We start from the raw sequence: 24178 nt of genomic DNA, 5'->3' as shown, positions 1-24178 counted from the left end.
ATGTGTTACTTTCATTGTTTAATAAAGAAACTGCCTTGGCCCTTTGATAGGTCAGAACAGAGGTGGGTGGAGTAGACAGAACAGAATGCTGGGAAGAAGGGAAGTGAGGCAGCTGCCATGGAGCCAGCTGCCAGGTCAGACATGCTGAATCTTTCCCAGTATAAAGCTAGCCATGCGGGAGCCAGACGGGATGAAAAGCAGGCCTGCTCGCCTCATCACTACATACCAACCCTTCTGCATCCAGGTCACCAAACCCTCAAATCCCATGAAATGAGGTTTGCTGTTTCTGACAGAGAAGAGTCCTTAGTAATGTTTAGTGGCACCAGCAAGATGGCTCAGTGGGAGAAAGTAGTGTGATAGGGTAGGACACCTGACCCCTTCCTGTGGATTCTGCATGCAAATTCTTAGACATGTACATGTGAACATCATCAGATACACACCACACACAAATAATAATAATAATAGTGATGATGATAAAATTGTTTTAAAGAGTGTTCAAGGTAAACATAGAAACTCTAGGATGAAAACTTGAGCAGACCCCTTGCAAGTTTTGCCACTTGCCCTCTAGATGTGAGCTTGGGAATGTATGTTGTGGACGGAACATGGGCCAAAGCAGGTTTGTCACAAATGATCCGCCTAGACTTAAGTGTGGCACATGACCTGCTTATTGCTGAATTTCTATTTTGTTAAATCATCCGTTACCCAGTGGTTTTGCTCTTTCTCATGGGCTTGATCAGAACTTTCTCACAGTCCCCAAGGATATTTGGAGCAAGCAGAGAAGGCAATACTGAACTCAAATTATTTCTCTAAGTCAAACATGACTCCAGATGGAAATTGAATCATACGTGAGCTACCACGTGTGATTAAGCCCATGAGAAAGAGTATTTTTTGCTCAGATGAAAGAACACACGATCTAATTAGATTAGGGCTGGTGTATGACAGCCTGAGGCACTCCTTCTTCATGATTGGGAGCTGTTTGCTACTAACTGTATTCTTGTATTGAGATAATACACCTGCTTTAGTTTCTTTCCAAGGACAGTGCAGGGAGGTGGTTAGCTGACTCTACTGCCCTTTGTTCTGCCTTTTACCTGTAATTAATATATATGCTGGCTGAGAAATAAATTTGGGGCTGTTTGGTATCAACCTTCAGTTCTCCCAGTCTATCCTACATTTCTGTCATCATTTCTCTTAATCTAACATTTTCTCAGTCTCAATGCCCTGTTCCAGTGTACCCCCAGCTGGTTTATGCTGGAGCAAGCTCAGACACACTTGCAGGAGGCAGAGACAAAGGATCTCGGCAGCAAGCTGGCCAGCTAGACTAGTCAAGTCAGAGACAGCTGGGTTCAACTGAGAGACCCTGCCTCAAAGTATAAAGTGAAGAGCAATCAATAAGACACCCAATAGCAACCTCTGCCCTCTACATGCGTACACATATCCTGAATAAGCACCTTCACACATATGGGCACTCATACACATGCAAATACATGCACAGCACACACACGCACACATACACACACACACACACACACACACACACACACTAGAAAAGCATAGACACAACTATTTTATAGCTTTAAGTTGGCAACAGAGCCCCAAAGAACCACTGGACAGCCTCTAGTATCATGAGAACACACAGTATGAGGGCCTGAAGTCTCAGAGTTACCTTCCAAACAGCATTTGATGGAACTAAACAATTATTGGCTCTCAAGAATCAACATTTGGTGTAGGAGGTCCTTATGTCTGTGTGTTGCTTTTCTTGGTTAATGAATAAAGAAACTGCCTTGGCCTGTTGATAGGGCAGAACTTAGGTAGGTGGGGAAAGCTAGGCAGAATGCTGGGAGGAGGAACGTGGAGGGAGAGATGCCATGGATCCACCAGAGGCAGACGCTGAGTATTTTACTCGGTAAGCTACTGCCATGTGGCAATACACAGATTAATAGAAATGGGATAAATTAAGATTTAAGAATTAGCCAATAAGAAGTTACAGCTAATGGGCCAAGCAGTGTTTTAATGAATACAATTTCTATGTGGTTATTTTGGGGCTAAGCTAGCTGGGCAGCCGGGACAAACAAGCCAGCCCTCCTTGCAACAAGCACTCACCTTGTAGTAATTCAGCAGAGTTCCTAAAAATGGTAGAGGTTTGGGTCCAGGAATTCCCTGTTTCTTAAAAACATCATGTTTACGGGTCCCAAATCTAAAAAGTGAAACAGAAAGCCTTGTGACCACACATACAGAAGAGCGGAGATTAATGTGACCAAAGTCATACCATGAAACATACCAAAAACTTGGTTGCCAGAGAGTTTAGAAAAAGGGTGAGGGGTCCAGCGTGCACGGCAGTCCATTGTGTACATCTATTTCTACTGAGTTCTGGTGGATCTAGGGGTAACCTGAAAGTCAATCAGGTCATACCAAAAGTAAATCCTTTCAGAAAACCCCCTCAGCTCAGCAAGAGGGATTTGAAAGTGAGTGTGTGTGCCCAGCAGATCTGTTTAACATCAATGTGAACTTCAAGAGCTAGTGTCCCTGGAGATATGGCTCAGCAGTAGAGTGCTTGCCTAGCACATATAGGCTCTGGTTTAATTCCTCATTCCACCAAAGAAAAAAGCAAAATGAATTTGGTTGTCATTTTATTTTGGGCCTTCAAGATAACTGCACAGGTAAAGGCACTGACTGCCAATGTTGATAATCTGAGTTTGAACTTCAGGATCTTATGTGATAGGAGAAAACTGACTTCCCAAAGTTTTTTCTGATTCCCCCACACACAAACCTATCTCATGTGCTTCTGCTAGGCCAAATATAAAAATATGTAATTTAAAAATGTTTTTTATAGGCGTTAATTCAACTTCGGCTATCCATTTTTAAAATTGTATTCTATTTTAAAATGTATACTTTTAAAGTTTTTGCCTACTATTTTTTCAACTTGAAATTCTGTTTACTGGGGTGTCTGTCATTTAGAATATAACTGGTAAGGTAGGTTATAAATGATTAAACATCTGTTCGTCAAAGGATAAGCAAGAAGATGCCATTTCACAAACTGTCCACTGGGTGGCAGTAGCTTACAGGAGCAAATGGACTTTTGGTTTTTGTTTTTTTTTAACTGAAAAAATGGGATAATAAAAGTTCATTTATTTTACAACTTGTCAATTAATTCAAAGAGAATTACAGTATAAGCAAAATGTCTAATTAAATAGAACCATTTTTGCTATGTTTATGTTTCTATATTTATAAAATAGAGATGTTACAAAAACTCTGTTTCTCACACATGTTCTTCTCATGATGAACGTGTGTAGTAAGATTTTTTGTCAGACTATCTTTGGAATGCCAGCCTGCAAAAATGACCCGGAGACTTATCATTAATTAGTAAAGTTTGGCCTTGGCTTAGGTAGCTTCCCAACTAGTTCTTATAATTAATTAACCCATAGGTTTTAATCTACATTCGGCCACATGGCTCGGTTACCCCTTCTTATTATGGTACATCCGACTTGCTTCGAGTCGCCTTGCGCAATCACGTGCCTTGATTCCTCTTCCTCTCTCTTCCAGGAAATGCCACCTATCCATCCTGCCTACCTACTGGCCATCAGCTCTGCACTAAAGCAATCACAGTGACACATCTTCACACAGTGTAAACAAATACTTCACAATAAATGTATGCCTCTACAAAAAAAAATAAAAAATAAAATTGTATTCTAGTGCCTGTGGCGGGCATCAGATTCCCTGGAACTATAGTTACAGATAATTGATGATTGTGAGCCACATGTTGGCAGAATTCAAACCTGGGTCCTCTAGAAGCGTAGTCAATGCTCTTAACCTCTGAACCATCTCTCCAGCCCCTGCTGCCTATGTCACTTTTGACCTTGCAGTCAATACCAGAATAGAGGTCTGAATACAACCCTAATTCCAAGGAAATGGTGGAAGAGAAACTTTGGTGGTTCCTCACCTGTATAGCAGCACCAGGGTGATAGCTAAGAGGGCCCAGGTTTCCAGTGAGAGAGCTGAAGTCAGGTCCATCGTTGCCTGTCTGTCAGCAATGTTCCCCTCTGTGTTCTCCTTCCAGCTGTGTGTTACCTTTTTGCAGGGGTTCCCTTCCACCAATGGTGCTGAAGGGTGCAGAGCTTGTGGTGTTTATACATTGGAAAGATGGGTGGGTTCAGGGCTACAGCCAGTAGATGGCTCACCTCTGCATCACCTGAACTTTGGTATCCTCTTATCCTTGATGGATCATGAAGTTCATCACAGACTATTTTGACCTTCAGTGAGTTAACATTCTGTGCAGAATCAATAAACAATGTTGTCATTTCAGGAGACCAAAGGTTCTATCTCTTCACCAAAAATTAAATAAATTTATTTGCATGAAATGCCCCCTCACCACCACTGACTTCATTCAAAAATACATGAAGTAAAGCCAACATTGTGCATTCTGCATGCAGATCTTTACAAAGTGTCTTGGTGCCTCTCTGAAAGATACTTCATCCTTTTTCACAATTCAACTCAGCAAAACAAAACCTAACAAAAAACAGAAACAAAGAAAGAAAGAAAGTCTCTTTGAATCTGTCCTCATCTGTGCCCCTAACAAATAAAGTCACTTCTCCCAAGGTATGACTCCCGCGCATGCACCCCATTCCCTCTATCCCAGCACTGAGGGTCTTCCTGTATAGCTCTTACTAGACTGTAAGAGTATTTTTGGCAGTAGTCACCACTATGTAACAGAATGTAATGGAGTGGTCATTTAGACCAGTCAAGTTGAGTTGGGAGAAGTGTCTGGATCTAGTATATCCCAATGGACAGGTTGCTAGGCACAGTTTGATGAGGTCAAGTTTCACAGAGGGAGGAAATGAGACTCAAGCTTGCAGATGACCCTGAACACTATGGGTTATAACAAAAAGAGTGTATTAAACGCTAATAGGAAGTGGTGTGTGTGTGTGTGTGTGTGTGTGTGTGTGTGTGTGTTAAAATCCCTCTGTTCCATTGCTAATAAATGTTAGGGGAGCTGTTTTGGAGTGATGAGAGTGATGAGAATGTTCTAAAACTCACTGACTGTGTAGCTTGTATAACCATATAGAACCATGTTTAAAACATTGAAAATTACACTGCAGATGGATAAATGATGCAGTGTGTGAATATGCATACCATTAAAGCTGATATATATTGCTTAAAACTTTTATTTTTATTTGAGACCACTGACGTTTGTTTGAGAAAAAGAAAATCCAGGAGTATTGATAAGAATCAGCTGGGAGAGTGACAGCTCAGCAGTCACAAAGCCCTGGCTCCATTTCCAGCACCACGTAATTAGTGGTGCACTTCTGTAATCCCAGACTCAGGGAATAGAGGCAGAGGTATCACACTTTCAAAGAGGAAATTCAAAGCTACAGAGTTTGAGACCATTCTGAGGCACATGAGACACTGTCTTGGGGAAAAATATAACAATAAAAATCAAATTCTTCTACCCCTTCTATCCACACAATTCAATACCTGCCTTCCCTGACAGAAGTGATCATGAGAAGAGACAGACCTTACCAGTTACTGCTGAACTGTTGACACCTAACAGGTTCTTGGAGAGATGGAGGCAGTGCATGCATTTGTGTGTTAGACCACTGGGGGAGTGGTGAGCCCACAGGCTCTAATGGACAGTTCTAAACCCACAGTCACACGGATGGCACTAGTTAAAGTCTACAGGACACAGAAGAAATCACAAATATGGGAAAGAGATTTGCAGGTAAGAAGTAAGACTGACAAGGGTGGGAAGGAAAAGAGAGAGAAGGTGGAAAAATTAATTAGAATACATTATATACATGTGTAAAGTTGTCAGACTGCAAAAATTATTAATCAAAAATAAGTACAGTATGGTACTCTGGGTTGGGGATGTAGCTCAGTTGAGAGAGCTCTTGCCTAGTCCTCATAAAGCCCTAGACTGAATCACCAACACCACAGACCAGGGCCTTGGCTACATAGCAAGTTTGAGGCTAACCTGGGTTACAGTGTTAGACCCTGTATTTTTTTAAAAAAATACATGATCCTGTAATACAGAAATCAGTAGACAGAGACTCCAGGTTTTTAAATTATAGTATTATAAACAGCATATACAGTGATTTTAATACTTGTATACTTTAATAAAAAGTATTGCATCAACATGTTATCTCTACATATAATTCCATTCTATGAACATAAACAACATAAATGCTCCTGGGGATGTAGCTCAGTAGTAAAGCACATGAGCAGCACACATGATTTCCTAGATCCAATCCCCCTTTAAATAATTTATTTTATTTTTAAAGGAAAACAATCTTTTAAAATTTATTTTATTTATTTTTTAAAAGAAAACAAACTATCTTTTTTTCAGTTTACATACCAATCCAAGTTTCCACTCCCTCCCTTCCTCCCATTCCTTCCACCTAATCCCCACCCAACCCCTCATCCACTTCTCAGAGAAGGTAAGGAACATTGCTTTGGGGAAGGCCCAAAGCCCTCCCTACTATATCTAGGCTGAGCAAGGTATCCATCCCAAGAGAATAGGTTCCCTAAATCCAGTACAAGGAATAGGGATGAATTCTGGTGCCACTGCCAGTGGCCCTGCAGTCTGCCCAGCCATACAACTGTCCCACACATTCAGAGATACTAGTTTGGACCCATGCTGGTTGCTTCCCAGTCTGGCTGGAGTTGGTGAGCTCCCATTAGCTCAGATAACCTGTTTCAGTGGATGTACCCATCATAGTCTGGACCACTTTGCTCATATTCTCACTCTTCTCACTCTTCAACTGGACTTTGGGAGCTCAGCCCAGTGCTCTGCTGTGGTTCTCTGTTTCTGTTTCTATCAGTTGCTGGATGAAGGTTCTATGGTGACATTTAAGGTATTCATCAATCTGACAACAGGACAAGGCCAGTTCGGGCACTCTCTCCTCTATTGTTTAGGGTCTTACTTGGGGTCATTCTTACGGATTCCTGGAAATTTCTCTAGTGTCAAGTTTTTTTGCTAGCCCCATAATAGCTCTCTCAATCAAAAATATCTCTTTCCTTGCTCTCATCTCTGTCCTTTCTCCATCTTGACTATCCATTCACTCAAGTTCTCCTCCTCCTCCCATCCTCCCCTCCTCTTCCTTTTCCACCCTCTCCCCGCCCCCATCCCCATGCTCCCAATTTTGTCAGGTGGTCATGTCTATTTTCCCTTTCCAGGTGGATTTATGCTTGTTTTTCTTAGGGTTCACCTTGTTACTTAGCTTCTCTAGGATCATGAACTACAGACACAAAATTCTTTGCTTTACAGCTAGTATCAACTTTTGATTGAGTACATACTATGTTCATCTTTCTGGATCTGGGTTTTTTCTAGTAGAAGACAGGAAATAATCAAATTAAGGGCCACATCTCCTAATAGTGTCACTCCTTTCGGTGGGCATCTTTCTTCCAAACCACCACACACACATAGAGGAAAGATAGACCTGATGCCCACATGTTGTCCTCTGACCTTCAAGGTACCCCCATGACATTCATGCACATTCACATAGAGAAAAATAAAGAAACAAATGTAATTTTAATAACTTTTTTAGATTTTTAAATTTTGTTTTTGTCTGAAACAATTTCCCTGTGTAGCCCTAGCTGTCCTGGAACTTATTCTTTAGGCCATCCTGGCCTTGACCTCAGAGATTTGCCTGCCTTTTCCTCTGGAGTGCTGGGATTAAAGGTGGGCACCACCACCACCTGGCTAGATTTTTAAATTTTTAATTGATATTTATTAGTGTTGTGTCTGCATGTTGTAAGCAAGAAACTACCAAGCAGCTTAAAATAACAACAATAAGAAAAACAATAATAACAATAACAAAATATCCACTGTCTAGATATCTTGGACCATACCAGTGCAAAGCTTGCTGGGTTTTATATGGGTGGATTAAGATGAGGGGGCTCAGAAACTTGAACAATCAGGCGGTTACTGGGGACTTTTTCAGATAGAGGAAGAAGGTGCTGATAGATGTTTAAGAGTCTTCAGCCAGCCTTTAAGGGCTTCCAGAGAAATGCTTTGGATTTTTGTTTCCTGGTGAAACCCAGCTCATGTGAGAGTAGAAACATTGTCATAAACACTGCCACTTTGGGGCCTGCTTTGGGAATCTAACATATATGTCTGTGCACCATGTGCATGTCTGGTGCCCATAAAGGTCAAAAGAGGGCATCAGCTCCCTGGGAACTGGAGGTATAGATAATGTGTGGGTGCTGGAAATTGGACCTGAGTTCTCTTCAGGAGCAGCCAGTGTTCTTAGTCTCTGAGTCATCTCTCCAGCCCCTAGCGAATTTTTATTAGCTTAGCTACTTTTCTCAGCTCTATGACAGAATAATGGACAGCAACCTACTTAAGTGAAAGATAGGTCTGTTTGGCTCACAGTTCCAGAAGGAATGGGAAAGCATGGCAGCTAGAACAACTTAGTTCATGGTTACAGAAGCTTGTGCCTAGTCTCATCATGGAGGGAGTCAGGAAGCAGAGACCTAGGCTAGAAGCAGAACTGGCTACAACATTCAAGGTCAGCCCTTGCTAGGTTCTACATTCCAAAGGTTTCATGACCTCCCAAGACAGCACCAACAGATGGAGACCAAGTGTTCAAACACATGAGCCTGAGGGGGATGTTTCAGATGCAAACCATAACATCCAGCCAGGAGAGAAAAAGAAATCATGGGCTGGGGAGATAACTTAGTAGGTAGATGCTTGCTGCACATTCCTGAAGACCCAAGTTTGAATCCTCAGTGCCCATGTAAAGATAGGCATGGTAGGGGAAGTCTACAATCCCAGTGCTCCTATGGTGAGACAAAAGGCAGAGCTTGTGGACTAACTAGACTGTTGTATGCAGGGTAAGAAAGAGTCTTCTCAGTTCTGCCCTAGTCTTGTGAGCATGGCAGCGGAGTATGTGTGCACAGTGGCAGCTAGCAGCAAGCACTATTTTCAAAACAGAGTTCCCAGCATGGGTCCCTGGTTGGTGAAGGGTTTCCATCTCACCTGCCTGCTCCACCTGGCCTGTGTTGTGCTAATTACACATCAGGTCTACAAGTGAGAACAAGGAAAACCTCTAACTGGAGATCTCACAGTTTTTGAATCCTTTAAAATAGCATTCTCTTAGAGCTTGAGGGGGCATCCTGGGCTGTGAGCACACTTGTCCCAAAGATGCCCACACTTGTTAGTGCATCTTCTGCGAAATCACCTGGTCTTTGTTTCTACAGGCTGTGTTCCAGGTGCAGCGAATGGTGTCTTGGAAATATGTTTTTCTACATTAAAACCAAGAGATTTAAAACAGTGTGCTTAAAAAAAAGAGTCCCTTTCACAAAATAAGGTGAAAGGCGCGGGCCAGCATAGGAGGTTGTCCTCTGTCCTTCCATGCACACCACAGCATGTGCACACCTGCACACATGTACATAACAAACATGTAACACACACACAGACACACACATACTCAAGAAAAGAATCATCCAGGCATGGTGGTGCATGTCTTTAATCCTTAGCATTCAGTAAGGTGAGATAGGCGTATTGTGAGTTCAGTTCAGCCTGCATTACATAGTGAGTTGTAGGCTATCCTGGGCTACTGTAGGCAATGCACAGTGTACACATGCCCATTAGATGGTCTTAAGAGGTCTTTGTAGTAGAATATTAATTGAAGATGTGTTACATTCATTTATGCTCTGGGATATTTGTTTAATGATGCAAAAATGTGTTGCATTCTTTTACATTGCATTTGTCTAACTCTGTGAAGTTGTGTTAATTTGCCTGTCTGAAATACCTAACTGTTCTAATAAAGAGCTGAATAGCTGAGAGCTAGGCAGAAGAGGAATAGGTGGGGCTGCCAGACAGAGAGAATAAACAGAGAAGAGAGAAGAAAAAAAAGAGTGAGAAAAGGAGGTGAGGAGGATGCAAGGGGCCAGTCACCCAGCTACACAGCCAGACTTGGAATATGAAGGAAAGAAAAGATATACAAAAATAGAAAAAGATAAAAGCCCAAAGGCAAAAGGTAGGTGGCATAATTTAAGAAAAGCTATCTAGAAACAAACCAAGCTAAAGTTGGGTATGCATAAGGAAGAATAAGTCTCTGTGTGCTTATTTGGGAGCTGGGTGGCGGGTGCCCCAAAGAGCAAAGAGTTAAAAAAAAGAACTATATTTTTTGATTGTGCTGAGTTTTGAGTGGCAAGACAGAGAAGAGAGTGTGTAGTAAGCATCAACACAGGCTGGGCTGTCCAAAACCTTCACAACCATAGAAAATGAATTACCAAAGTCAACTAAGTGTGCACGCTATGTGAGGTGGTTTGAATGAGATGCCTTTGGGTACTTGAATATTTGGTACTCAGTTGTTGGCTGTTTGGAGATGATCAGGAGGTGTGGCCTTGCGGGGGGAAATATGTCACTGGGAACCTTTGAAAAGATGTGTGTCATCTCAGGCCGGCTCTCTCTGCTTCCTGCTCTGTGGATGGAGATGAGCTCTCAGCTGCTGCCCTAGCACCACACCTGCCTGCCTGCTGCCATGTTCTCCACTGTGATGGTGACAGGCTCCTATCCCTCTGGTACCATAAGCTCCAAATAAACCCTTCCTTCTTAGGTCACCCTTGTCATGGTGTTTGTCGCAGCATCAGAGAAGTAACTAAGATTCCATGCATCTATGATACACACCCAATTAAAATCCAGGATACCAAAGTTCAGATAAAGATACTGTGGTAGATATAAAGGTCATCTCTAATGGATGTGTAACATGTGTTTCCTTTCTCAAGGCCTGTTTTGACTGGATTATATTTTCATCAACCTCACAGGAGAATGAATTTCATAAATAATAAATTGAAAATTGGGGCTAGAGAGAAGAATCAGCAGTTAAGAGAACTTACTGCTCTTCCAGGGGACCTGAAGTTAGCTCCCAGCATCCATGTTGGGCCACTCACAAGTGTCTGTAACTCCAGCTCCAGGGGATCTGACACTCTCTTCTGGCCTCAGCACCTGCACTCATGTATTCATGTGTCAACACACACACATGCATTCACACACACACACATATACATACATACATACACACACACACACACACACACACACAGAGAGAGAGAGAGAGAGAGAGAGAGAGAGAGATCTTTTAAAAAGAAGCTGAAAAGTTTTTTGTTTTTTTGGTAGGATTCCCTACCTACACTGGCTTTAAAAATAAGATGTAGTAGAGAATAACCTTGAACTTCTAATTAATCCTCCAGCCTCTAAAGCCTGGTGTTGGGTCCATGGGGTTGCACAAAAACGGGGAACAGATCATTAAAGTCTCATAAACTATGAGCAAACTTTATTCCAGAAAAACAAAAAAAATCAAAACAATCCTCAACAAATACAAAAAAAAAATTAGAATAACCCAATGTATCTTTTAAACCATGGTTTAAAACTAGAAGTCAACAACAATAACAATTCCAGAAAGCCCACAAACACATGAAAATTAAACAATTCTCACCCGAATCATTAATGGGTCAGGGAAGTAATAAAGGGAGAAATTAAAGAGTTCCTAAAATTCAATTAAAATGACCACACGACATACCCAAAGTTATGGGACACCATCAAAACAGTGTTAAGAGGAAAGTTCATAGCACTGAACGTGTACATAAAGAACCTGGAAAAATTCCATACTAGTGAGCTAACAGAACATTTGAAAACTTTAGAACAAAAAGAAGCAAATTCACCTAAGAGAACTAGGTGGCATGAAATAATCAAATTGAGAGTTGAAATCAACAAAATAGAAGCAAAGAAAACAATACAAAGAATCAATGAGACAAAGAGTTGGTTCTTCAAGAAAATCAACAAGATAGCCAAAGCTTTCTCCAAACTAACTAAAAGGCAGAGAGAGAATATTCAAATTAACAAAATCAGAAATGAAAACGGAAACATAACAACAGACATGGGGGAAATACAGAGAATCATCAGGTCATATTTCAAAAACCTGTACTTCACAAAATTGAAAAACTTAAAGGAAGTGGACAACTTTCTGGACAAATATCACTTACCAAAATCAAATCAAGACCAGATAAACAAATCAAACACACCTATAACTGCTGAAGAAATAGAAACAGTCATCAAAAGCCTCCCAACTAATAGAAGCCCAGAATCACATGGTTTCAGCTCAGAATTCTACAAGACTTTCAAAGAAGAACTAATATCAATACTCCTCAAATTATTCCACACAATAGAAACAGAAGGAACATTGCCAGACTCTTTTCATGAGGCTATAATTACCCTGATACCCAAACCACAGAAAGACATTACTAAGAAAAAGAATTACAGACCAATTTCACTCATGAATATCAATGCAAAAATACTCAATAAAATACTGGCAAATAGAATCCAAGAACACATCAGAACCATCATCCACCATGATCAAGCCAGCTTCACCCCAGAGTTGCAGGGATGGTTCAACATACGAAAATCTGCCAATGTAATCCACCATATAAACAAACTGAAAAATAAAAACCACATGATCATCTCATTAGATTTCGAAAAAGCTTTTGTCAACATACAATATCTCTTCATGATAAAGGTCTTGGAGAAAGTAGGGATATAAGGAACATACCTAAACATAATAAAGGCAATATATATCAGACCAACAGCTAACATCAAACTAAATAGAGAGAAACTCCCAGAAATTCCACTGAAATCAGGAACAAGACAAGGTTGTTCACTCTCTTCATTTCTATTCAATATAGTTCTTGAGGTCCTAGTTAGAACAATAAGACACCAAAAGTAGATCACGGGGGATAAAATCAGGAAAGAAAAAGTCAAATTCTCACTGTTTGCTGATGATATGATCCCAAAAATTCTACCAAGGAACTTCTACAACTCATAAACAATTTCAGTAATGTAGCAGGATATGAGATTAACTCAAAACATCAGTAGCCCTCCTGTACACAGATGATAAAAGGGCTGGGAAAGAAATCACAGATTCAACACCCTTTACAATAGCCACAAATAGCATAAGATATCTCCGAGTAATGCTAACCAAATAAGTGGAAGACTTGTATGAGAAGAACTTTAAATGTTTGAAGAAAGAAAATTGAAGAAGACACCAGAAAGTGGGAATATCTCCCATGCTCTTGGGTAGGCAGAATTAACATAGTAAAAATGGCAATCTTACCAAAAGAATATACAGATTCAATGCAATGCCCATCAAAATCCCAGCAAAATTCTTCATAGACCTCAAAAGAACAATACTTAATTTCATATGGAAAAGCAAAAAAACCAAGGATACCTGAAAAAATTCTGTACACTAAAAGAACTTCTGGAGGCAACACAATCCCTGATTTCAAATTCAACTACAGAGCTACAGTACTGAAAACAGCTTGGTTGATGGAGGAAGGTCATTGGTTAAGTAATAAAGAAATTGCTTGGTCTCATAGGTTAAATCATAGGTGGGAGGAGTAAACAGAACAGAATGCTTGGAGGAAGAGGAAGTGAGCTCAGAGGCCATGCTCCCCTCTCCCAGGCAGATGCGATCGATGAAGCTCCAACCCAGGATAGACGTAGGCTAGAATCTTCCTGGTAAGCGCACCTTGGGGTGCTACACACATTATTAGAAATGGGCTAGTCCGGGTGTGAGAGTTAGCCGAGAAGAGGCTAGATACAATGGGCCAAGCAGTGTTTAAAGGAATACAGTTTGTGTGTTGTTATTTCGGGTAAAGCTAGCCGGTGGCGTGTAGTAATAGGAGCGGTGGGCTGCGTCCCCGGTACCCGGCTGCCTGCACGGCTAGCTTTACCAGAAATAATTACACGGAAACTGTATTCTTTTAAACACCACTTGGCCCATTTCTATCTAGCCTCTTCTAGGCTAGCTCTCGCACCTGGACTAGCCCATTTCTTATAATCTGTGCAGCCCACGAGCTGGCTTACCAGTAATGATCTTAACCTGCGTCTGCCTAGAGTGGGAGAATCATGGCAACTCCTTGACTCAGCTTCTTTCTCCCAGCATTCTGTTCTGTTTACTCCTCCCACCTATGTTTTAACCTATGAGGGCCAAGCAGTTTCTTTATTGCTTAACCAATGAAATCAACAGATTGATATATGACACTCCCCCATCAGTGGTGGGAGCTGGGTGGTGGAATGCAGCCTTGCTCCCAATACTACACTTGGTATTGGCATAAGAACAGACAGGAGGACCAATGGAACGGAACAGAAGATCTAGATATCAGTCTACATATCTTCAAATACCAGATTTTTGACAAAGAAGCAAAAAATATCTAATAGAAAGCATATTTAACTAGTTGTGCCGGCATATATGGTTATCAACATGTAGAAGAATGAAAATAGACCCATATCTATCACCATTCACAAAATGCAAGTCCAAATGTATCAAAGACTGCAACATAAAGCCAGTCACACTGAAACTTATAGAAAAAGTGGTAAATATGTTTGAACACATTGGCACAGGAGACCACTTCCTAAATATAACCCCAGCAGCACGGACACTGAAAGAAACAATTAAATTGGACCTCCTGAAACTAAAAAGCTTCTGTAAAGCAAAAGACACAGTCAAGAAGACAAAAGGAAAAAAAAGAAGACAAAGGGACAGCCTACAGAATAAAAAAAGATCTTCAGTAACCCCACCTCAGACAGAGGTCTGATCTCCAAAATATACAAAGAACTCAAGAAATTGGTCACCAAAAGAACACATAATCGAAAAAAAAAATGGAGTACAGACCTAAACAGAGAACTCTCAACAGAGGAATCTCAAATGGTTTGGAACACTTAAGAAAATGTTCAACATCTTAGTCATCTGAGAAATGCAAATCACAACAACTTTGAGATTCCATCTTATACCTGTAAGAATGGCCAAGGACAAAAACACTGATGACAACTTATGCTGGATTGGTTGTGGGTAAAAGGGAACACTTCTGCATTGCTGGTGGGAATGCAAGCTGGTATAGGCCCTTTGGATGTCAGTGTTTCAATTTCTCAGAAAATTAGAAAACAACCTGCCTCAAGACCTATTAATACCACTTTGGGGTATATATCCAAAGGATGCCCAATCATGCCTCAAGGATGTGTGCTCGACTATGTTCATAGCAGCTTTGTTTGTCATAAACAGAACATGGAAACAATCTAAATGCCCCTCAACAGAAGAATAGATAAGGGAAATGTGGTACATGTACACAATGAAGTACTACACAGCAGAAAAAAAAAATAAGGTCTTGAATTTTGCAGGAAAATGGATGGAGCTAGAAAACATCATTTTGAGTGAGGTAACCCAGACACAGAAAGACAGTTATCACATGTACTCACTCATAGGTGGTTTTTAAACATGAAGTAAAGAAAACCAGCGATAAATCACAATCCCAGAGAACTTAGACAACAATGAAGACACTAAGAGAGATTTACATAGATCTAATCTACATGGGAAGTAGAAAAAGACAAGCTCTCCTGAATAAATTGAGAGCATGGGGACCTTGGTGGAGGGTTTAAGGGGGAGGGGAGAGGCAGAGATGGGAGAAGAGAAAAATGTAGAGCTCAATAAAAAATAAAAAAATTAAAAAAGCAATTTACATACTTTAAATATGTAAGAAAATAAAAAGAAAATGCATTACATAGAAAGAAAAAAGATTTTTTTTTACAATCTTAAGGTAAAACTCAGATACAAATTGCTTTTTTTTTTACAATTTTCATTAACTTTTTTTAAAAAATTAAACTAGTGTGTGTATTTAGCCCATTGTTTCTCTCTAGTACTTCCTGATTGTATTTACCAAAGCCTTATAGTCCCCTGATACTACCAGTTTTGGATAGCAGGGCAGGGTAATGGAAAATGCACAACCAAAATGTCAGGTACATCTCATCATTTCAAAGTTAACTCAGCTCACATCATTTGCTGGTCATGAGTAGTGGGGAGGGGTTGTCTAAAAGCTGACCCTCAGTTTGCAGAAGGACTCTCAGTTTGGGGAGGGCAGCTTCAGCCTTGCTGACAGAGCCATGGGTTGTAAAGCAAAGTAACCCACTATTAATGTTAATCCTTAAGTTGCTGAGAAAGCTGCTGACAGTCTGTTCTCATTCTCCTAGGTTTACAACTTTACATTTCATAATTTTTACATTCTTATTTCTGGAAGCTATATTTCTATATTCTTATTTTTGGACTCTTTACTGGGTACAGGGATTCCAGCAGTGCACCCCCAGACCCCTGTTTGTTTAACAGTGCTAAAGATGAAACTCAGACTTTCTCGTGATTCCTGAGCATGTCATCAACTAAGCACATCTCCAGTCTCTAATATAATTCTTCTTTTTCTTCTTGCACTATACCTGCTGAGAAATTCTTCCAAGGAAGTGTTAATCTAACTTGATATCATTCCGAGCATTTTCAGTGGGACTGTACTGACTGCCTGTTGTCCATGTTTCCCTACCTTCTGCCTTAGATTTTTCTGCAAGCTGTTCCCTTAGACTTACAGTTCCCTCTATGGACTCCAGGACATCTTTGGACGTAAATTCCCCCAGGAAAATGACATGCAGAGTTGTCAGGTTGGGAGAGACCCTGGTTTAGCTATAAGAAAATAAAGTAAAAGGAGCAGAAACTAGATTGCAGGAACCTCCAACATCAGCATGAGTACAACCTGACCTTCCTTATCAGCTCTTTGCAATGTGATGATGGCCTAGTTTCACCCATCTGCTGAGATAAAACATTCTACCCAGAAGCAACTTGGAAGGAAAAGGGTTTATTTCACTTAACACTTTTAGGTCATAGTCCATCGTTGAAAGAAGCCATGGCAGAAACCCTGGAGGAACACTGCTTGCTGGCTTGTTCTCTGGCTTGCTTGCTCACAGCCTCACAGGCTCACACTTATCTAACCCTCTTATATGTCTCAAGACTACCTGGATAAATATGATGTAATCTAAAGGAAGAGGTATGCTCCTGCATTGTTGATAACCAAGACAATCTCCCACAGACATTCCTGAGGTCAGTCTGATCTAGACAACGCCTCAATTGAGGATATCCTCTCAGGTGACTCTACTATATCTAAAGGTGACAATTAAAGCTAAACAGGCCAAATGGGTTTCAAAAGTAGGTGATGCTACCTGGTTAAGGCCCGGGCCACAATTAGTTTCATCCAAAACAGATCTGTAAGTGTAACTATACATATAGTTAGTAAAAAGTCTCAAAATCCACACAGAGTAACAGGGTTGTTTGGAAGAAGTTATAATAACAGTTCAGATCTCATGGCCCCATTCCAGATCCATCACTCGTTCTTTACTTTTAAGACTTTTTATTTCTATTTATGTGTATCTGTGTGTGTGTGTGTGTGTGTGTGTGTTGTGTACTGTTTTCCACACAGGCCAGAAGAGGGTTTCAGATTCCCCTAGAGCTGGAATTACAGGCAGTTGTGAGCATGGGAAGCAGATACTGTGAATCAAACTTGCAGCCTCTGGAAGAGAAGCAAGTGCTCTAAAAGGCTGGTCCATATCCCCAGGCCCCATCTCTACCTCACTTGACTGTGGAAAGACATTAGCACTCTTGGTTATCTGACTTGGCACTCAGAAGTACATATGCTTGGTCTGTGGTTTCCTAACATTCTGTGACCCAAAAGCTTCTAAGATTGTTGACACGGGAGATAAACTGAAGGCAGGGCTAGTGACTGTTTCACAAAAAAAAAAAAAAGACAAAAAAAAAACCGATGACACTCATGAGTTGTTTCCTCACAATCTGGCTTGTTAAATATTTAACCTAAGACCACAACTGACCCTATAAACTTTAGAATGTTCAGACTACACTCAGACAACTCTTTAGGCAAGTAATAGCAATTTGTCAGAGTTTAGGACTAAAATACTGTTAGGAACAGTCCTTATACCTATCAGAACTGCTGACACTTCTTGAATGGGTTTGATTTTCTGATAACACAACTGCCCAACAGCAACCTACAAAGGCAGTGGCTTTCATGCCAAGGATGGCACACCTGATGTTTACCAAGAACTGATTTGCTGTCATAATCTTATTAAATATTAAGCAAAGACCTTAACTGACCACATAAAACTTAGAAGGTTCATGTGATAGGATTATTGAGGAATGTTCAGGACATGAAGTGTGTTCTCTCCAGAGTGCAAGACTAGACAGAATTCTAGCTGTTCTCAAGGAATTATTTGAATTCCCCAAAAATGTATTTAACAAAAAAAAGACATTCTATGAAAGTTTCTGAAAATAATAGATTTGTATACATTAAATTATCTGGGGAGTCAGGTGTGGTGACAGTTGCCTTTAATCCCAGTACTTAGGAGAGAGAGGCATGTTGTGGGATTTCCCTCTGTATGCTATGATTATGATTTATTTTCATTGGTTAATAAAGAAGTTGCTCTGCTGCAAAGGAAAAACGTCAAGTAACATATAAAGATAAACCTTTATTTGTTAACCCAACTTCTCAATGGCAATCTTGAAATCCAGATGGTCCTGTATAGATGTGCTACAGACACTAAGAGACCATGGATGCAAGCCAGACCACTATAAGCAGCAGAGCTTTCATTTACCATCAATGGAGAAAACAAGATATCCCAGGACAAAAAGATTTAAACAATACATATCCTTGAACCCAGCCTTATAGAAAGTACTAGAAGAAAAATCCCAACCCAAGAAAGCTAACTGCACCCACAAAACCACCGGCATCTGATAACCCCTCACCAGCATAACACAAAGAAGGGAAACACACAAACACTACTATAGAAAAATGACTGGAGTTAACAACCACTGGTCATTCAGATTGCTTAATATCAATGGACTCAATTCACCTATAAATAGACAAAAAAAAAGACACAAGCTAAGAGAATGGATATGATAACAGGATCCAGCCTTCTACTGTATATAAGAAACGCATCTCAACCTCAAAGTCAGACACTACCTCAGAGGAAAGAGCTGGGAAAAGGTTTTCCAATCAAATGGACCTAAGAAACAAGAAGGTGTAGATATCCTAATGTCTAACAAAATTGATTTCAAACTAAAATTATCCAGGAGAGATGGAGAAGGACACTTTATACTCATAACAGGAACAATTAATCAAGATGCAGTCACAATCCTGAACATCTATTCCCCTAATGTAAGAGCACACGCATATGTAAAAGAAACATTCTTAAAACTTATATCGCACATCCAACTCCACACACTAATAGTAGAAGACTTCAACACTCCACTTTTGCCAATAGACAGGTCAAGTAGACAGAATCTTAACAGAGAAATATGAGAAATAAGAGATGTCACAAATCAAATGGACTTATCAGACATCTATAGAACATTCCACTCAAACACAAAAGAATATACCTTCTTCTCAGCGTCTCATGGAACCATCTCTGAAATTGACCCCATACTCGGTAACAAAGCAAACATCCACAGATATAAAAATTGGAGTAACCCTCAGTGTCCTATTGGATCACCATGGATTAAAGTTAGAATTTAACAGCAATTCTACTCCCACAAAGCCTACAAACTCATAAAAATTGAACAGTGAACTACTGAACCACCCCTGGGTCAAGGAAGAAATAAAGAAAGAAATTAAAGGCTTCCTTGAATCAAGGAAAATGAAGGCACAACATATCCAAACCTAAGAGACACCATGAAAGCAGTGCTAAGAGGAAAATTCACAGCACTAAGTGCCCACATAAAGAAAATGGGAAAAGCTCACACTAGTGACCTAATAGCACACCTAAAACCTCTAGAAAAAAAGAAGCAGATTCACCCAGGAGGAGTAGAAAACAGGAAATAATCAAATTGAGGCCTGGAATCAACAAAATAGAAACAAAGAAAATAATAAAAGAATTAATTAATCAAAGAGATGGTTCTTTGAGAAAAATCAACAAGATAGACAAACCATTATCCAAACTAATCAAAAGGCAGAGAGAGAACATCCATTTAACAAAATCAGAAATGAAAGGGTGGACATAACAACAGACATTGAGGAAATTCAGAGAATCACTAGGTCATACTACAAATCCTGTAGTACACAAACCTGGAAAATGTAAAAGAAATGGGCAATTTTTTAGATAGATACCATATACCAAAATTAAATAAAAAAAAAAGCTGGGCGGTGGCGGCGCACGCCTTTAATCCCAGTACTCAGGAGGCAGAGGCAGGCGGATCTCTGTGAGTTCGAGACCAGCCTGGTCTATAAGAGCTAGTTCCAGGACAGGCTCCAAAACCACAGAGAAACCCTGTCTCGAAAAAAAAAAAACCAAAAAAATAAAAAAAAATTAAATCAAGACCAGATGAGCAGTTTAAACAAACCTATACTGCAAGGAAAAAGGCTGTTATTTGAAATCCTCCCAACCAAAAAAGCATAGTGCTGGATGGTTTTAGTGCAGAATTCTACCAGAACTTCGAAGAGCTAATACCTATACTTCTCAAAGTGTTCCACATAATAGAAACAGAAGGAACATTGCCACATTCTTTTTATGAGGCTACTGTCACCCTGATACCCAAACCACACAAAGACAGAGATTCTCTATGTTACAGCCCAGCTGTCATGGATCTCGCTCTTGTAGACCAGGCTGATCTCAAACTCACAGAGATCCACCTGCCCCTGCCCCTCATGTACTGAGACTAAAGTCGATGTGCGGCCATGCTGGGTGCGAGTTAATGTTTTTTTAAAAGGCCTCCAGGATATAGATTTAAAGTTCCTAAGATGGTAGAGGTGACAATGACTGAAACGCTTAATTTTGAGTCTCCTTTGAGAAGTCCATGCAAAGACTTGAAAAATCTCATATTTTCCCTGAGCACCTTCTTGGTTAAAGCCTGAGCCACCACCATTGGTTTCATCCAAAACCGATCTGTAAGTGAAACTATACATATAGTTAGTAAAAAGTCTCAAAATCCACACAGAGTAACAGGGTTGTTTGGAAGAAGTTATAATAACAGTTCTTATCTCATGGCCCCATTCCAGATTCATCACTCATTCTTTACTTTTAAGACTTTTTAAGTCTTATTTATGTGTATCTCTCTCTCTCTCTCTCTCTCTCTCTCTCTCTCTCTCTCTCTCTCTCTCTCTCTCTCTCTCTGTGTGTGTGTGTGTGTGTGTGTGTTTGTGCTGTTTGCCACTGAGGCCAGAAGAGGGCATCATATTTCCCTGGAGCTGGAATTACAGGCAGTTGTGAGCATGGGAAGCAGATACTGTGAATCAAACTTGCAGCCTCTGGAAGAGAAGCAAGTGCTCTTAAAGGCTGGTCCATATCCCCAGGCCCCATCTCTACCTCACTTGACTGTGGAAAGACATTAGCACCCTTGGTTATCTGACTTGGCACTCAGAAGTACATATGCTTGGTCTGTGGTTTCCTAGCATTCTGTGACCCAAAAGCTTCGAAGATGCTTGACACGGGAGATAAACTGAAGGCAGGGCTAGTGACTGTTTCACAAAAAAAAAAAAGACAAAACAACAACGATGACACTCACAATCTGGCTTGTTAAATATTTAACCTAAGACCACAACTGACCCTATAAACTTTAGAATGTTCAGACTACACTCAGACAACTCTTTAGGCAAGTAATAGCAATTTGTCAGAGTTTAGGACTAAAATACTATTAAGAACAGTCCTCATACCTATCAGAACTGCTGACACTTCTTGAATGGGTTTGATTTTCTGATAACACAACTGCCCAACAGCAACCTACAAAGGCAGTGGCTTTCATGCCAAGGATGGCATACCTGATGTTTACCAAGAACTGCCTTGCTGTCATAATCTTATTAAATATTAAGCAAAGACCTTAACTGACCACATAAAACTTAGAAGGTTCATGTGATAGGATTACTGAGGAATGTTCAGGACATGAAGTGTGTTCTCTCCAGTGTGCAAGACTAGACAGAATTCTAGCTGTTCTCAAGGAGTTACTTGAATTCCCCAAAAATGTATTTACCAAAAAAAAAGACATTCTATGAAAGTTTCTCAAAATAATAGATATTTATACATTAAGTATCTTTGAAGTTAGGTGTGGTGACAGTTGCCTTTAATCCCAGTACTAGGAGAGAGAGGCATGATGTGGAATTTCCCTCCATATGCTATGATTATGATTTATTGCCATTGGTAATAAAGAAGTGGCTCTGCTGCAAAGGAAAAATGTCAAGTAACATATAAAGGTAAACCTTTATTTAAGCCAACTTCTCAATGGCAACCTTGAAATCCAGAAGGTCCTGTATAGATGTGCTACAGACACTGAGAGTCCACGTATGAAAGCCCAGACTACTATAACCAGCAGAGCTTTCATTCACCATTGATGGGGAAAATAAGATATTCCAGGACAAAAACAGATTTAAACAATACACATCCATAAACCCAGCCTTATAGAAAGTACTAGAAGAAAAATCCCAACCCAAGAAAGCTAATTGTACCCACAATACCACCTGCATCTGATAACCCTTTACCCACATAATACAAAGAAGGGAAACACACAAACACTACTACCAAAAAATAACCGGAGTTAACAACCACTTGTCATTAATATCACGTAATATCAATGGACTAAATTCACCTATAAAAAGGCACAGATTAAGAGAATGGGTATGAAAACAGGATCCAACATTCTGCTGTTTACAAGAAATACACCTCAACCTCAAAGACAGACACTACTTCAGAGTAAAGTGTTGGGAAAAGGTTTTCCAATCAAATGGACCACAGAAACAAGCAGGTGTGGCTATACTAATATCTAACAAAATTGATTTCAAACTAAAATCAATCAGAAGAGATAGAGAAGGACACTTTATACTCATAACAGGAATAATTCATCAGGAGGAAGTCTCAATCCTGAATATCTATGCCCCTAATATAAAAGCACCCACATATGTAAAAGAAACATTACTAGAACTCAAAGCATACATCAAACTCCACACTCTAATAGTAGGAGAGTTGAACACTCCTCTCTCACCAATGGACAGGTCAACCAACAAGACAAGGCTAGCCACTCTCTCCATATCTCTTCCATATAGTTCTTGAAGTTTTAGCAATAGCAATCAGACAGCAAAAGGAAATCCAGGGGATTCAAATTGGACAAGAAAAAGTCAAACTTTTGTTATTTGCAGATGATATGATAGTGTACATAAGTGACTCCCCAAACTGATAAATACCTGCAGTGATGTGGCAGGATAGAAGATCAACTCAGAAAAAATCAATAGCCCTCTTATACACAAATGATAAAGAAGCTGAGATAAAAATCAGAGAAACATCACCTTTCACAATAGCCACAAATAACATAAAGTATCTTGAGGTAACACTAACCAAAGAATTGAAAGACTCTTTGACAAGAACTTTAAGTGTTTGAAGAAAGAAACTGAAGAAGATATCAGGAAATGGAAAGATCTCCCATGCTCTTGGATAGGTAGAATCAACATAGTAAAAAAAAAAAAGGTAATCCTACCAAAAGCAATCTATTGACAATGCAATCCCTATCAAAACCCCAACACAATCCTTCACAGACCTTGAAAAAATATTAATCAACTTTATATGGAAAACAAAAAACCTGGGATAGCCAAAACAGTCCTGTACAATCAAAGAACTTATTTACATTATGATTCATAACAGTAGCAAAATTGCATTATGATGCTGCAATGAAAATTATTTTATGGTTGGGGGTCAGTACAGCATGAGGAACTATATTAAAGGGTCGCAGCTTTAGCAAGGCTGAGAATCACTGCCCTAGACATGTTGCACATTTCTCCGGCTCCTAATCCTACCTTACTGGATTTTAATCCTACCCAAGACACCTCTCGGGCCATCTTATGACCTCATATTAAAAAGAATAAACATGGAAAGGGCTGGAGAGGAGGCTCAGTGTGTAGTTTGAAGACCTGAGTACAGAACTGGGACCCACATGTTAAAAAGAGACAAGTGACTCCTGAATGTTGTCCTTTGACCCATAGGTGGCCTGTGGCACACTCCCAAGCATGCACACACACACAATAAATAAAAAGTAATTCATATATTTAATGAGAGAAGAGGAGGAAATATTTGCTTTGGTTTGGTTTGGTTTTGATTTTTCAAGACAGGGTTTCTTTATTTAACAGCCCTAAGTGTCCTGAATTTTGCTCTGTAGACCAGGCTAAACTCAAGCTCACAGTGATCTGCCTGCCCCGGCCTCTCATATGCTGAAACAAAGACTGTGTACCGCCATGCCAGGTGAGAGGAAACTTTTTAAACAGCCTTTTGTGATATAGTTTTAAAGTCCCTAAGATGGTAGATGGGACAATCACTGAAACACTTAATTGTGACTCT

At 40.1% G+C, this 24178-nt stretch overlaps 1 protein-coding gene across 1 annotated transcript in view; it reads right to left on the bottom strand.

Annotated features, from left to right (window-relative positions):
* The window catches only part of LOC142849885 (cytochrome P450 3A11), a 30941-nt gene extending 26849 nt beyond the window's left edge, over nt 1-4092 (bottom strand). Inside the window, exons 1-2 of the mRNA XM_075972698.1 lie at nt 3938-4092; nt 2101-2194 (exon numbers count right to left, since the gene is read on the bottom strand). Of these exons, the coding sequence (XP_075828813.1) occupies nt 2101-2194; nt 3938-4008 (165 nt within the window). The 5' untranslated portion in view covers nt 4009-4092. The remainder of the gene's footprint in view (nt 1-2100; nt 2195-3937) is intronic.
* Nucleotides 4093-24178: the final 20086 nt, after the last annotated feature.

The sequence above is a fragment of the Microtus pennsylvanicus genome, chromosome 1 (genome assembly GCF_037038515.1).
Source record: "Microtus pennsylvanicus isolate mMicPen1 chromosome 1, mMicPen1.hap1, whole genome shotgun sequence".
Taxonomy (NCBI): Eukaryota; Metazoa; Chordata; class Mammalia; order Rodentia; family Cricetidae; genus Microtus; species Microtus pennsylvanicus.
Note: the sequence above shows the minus strand (reverse complement) of the source record. Positions and strands in the feature narration are given on the sequence as shown.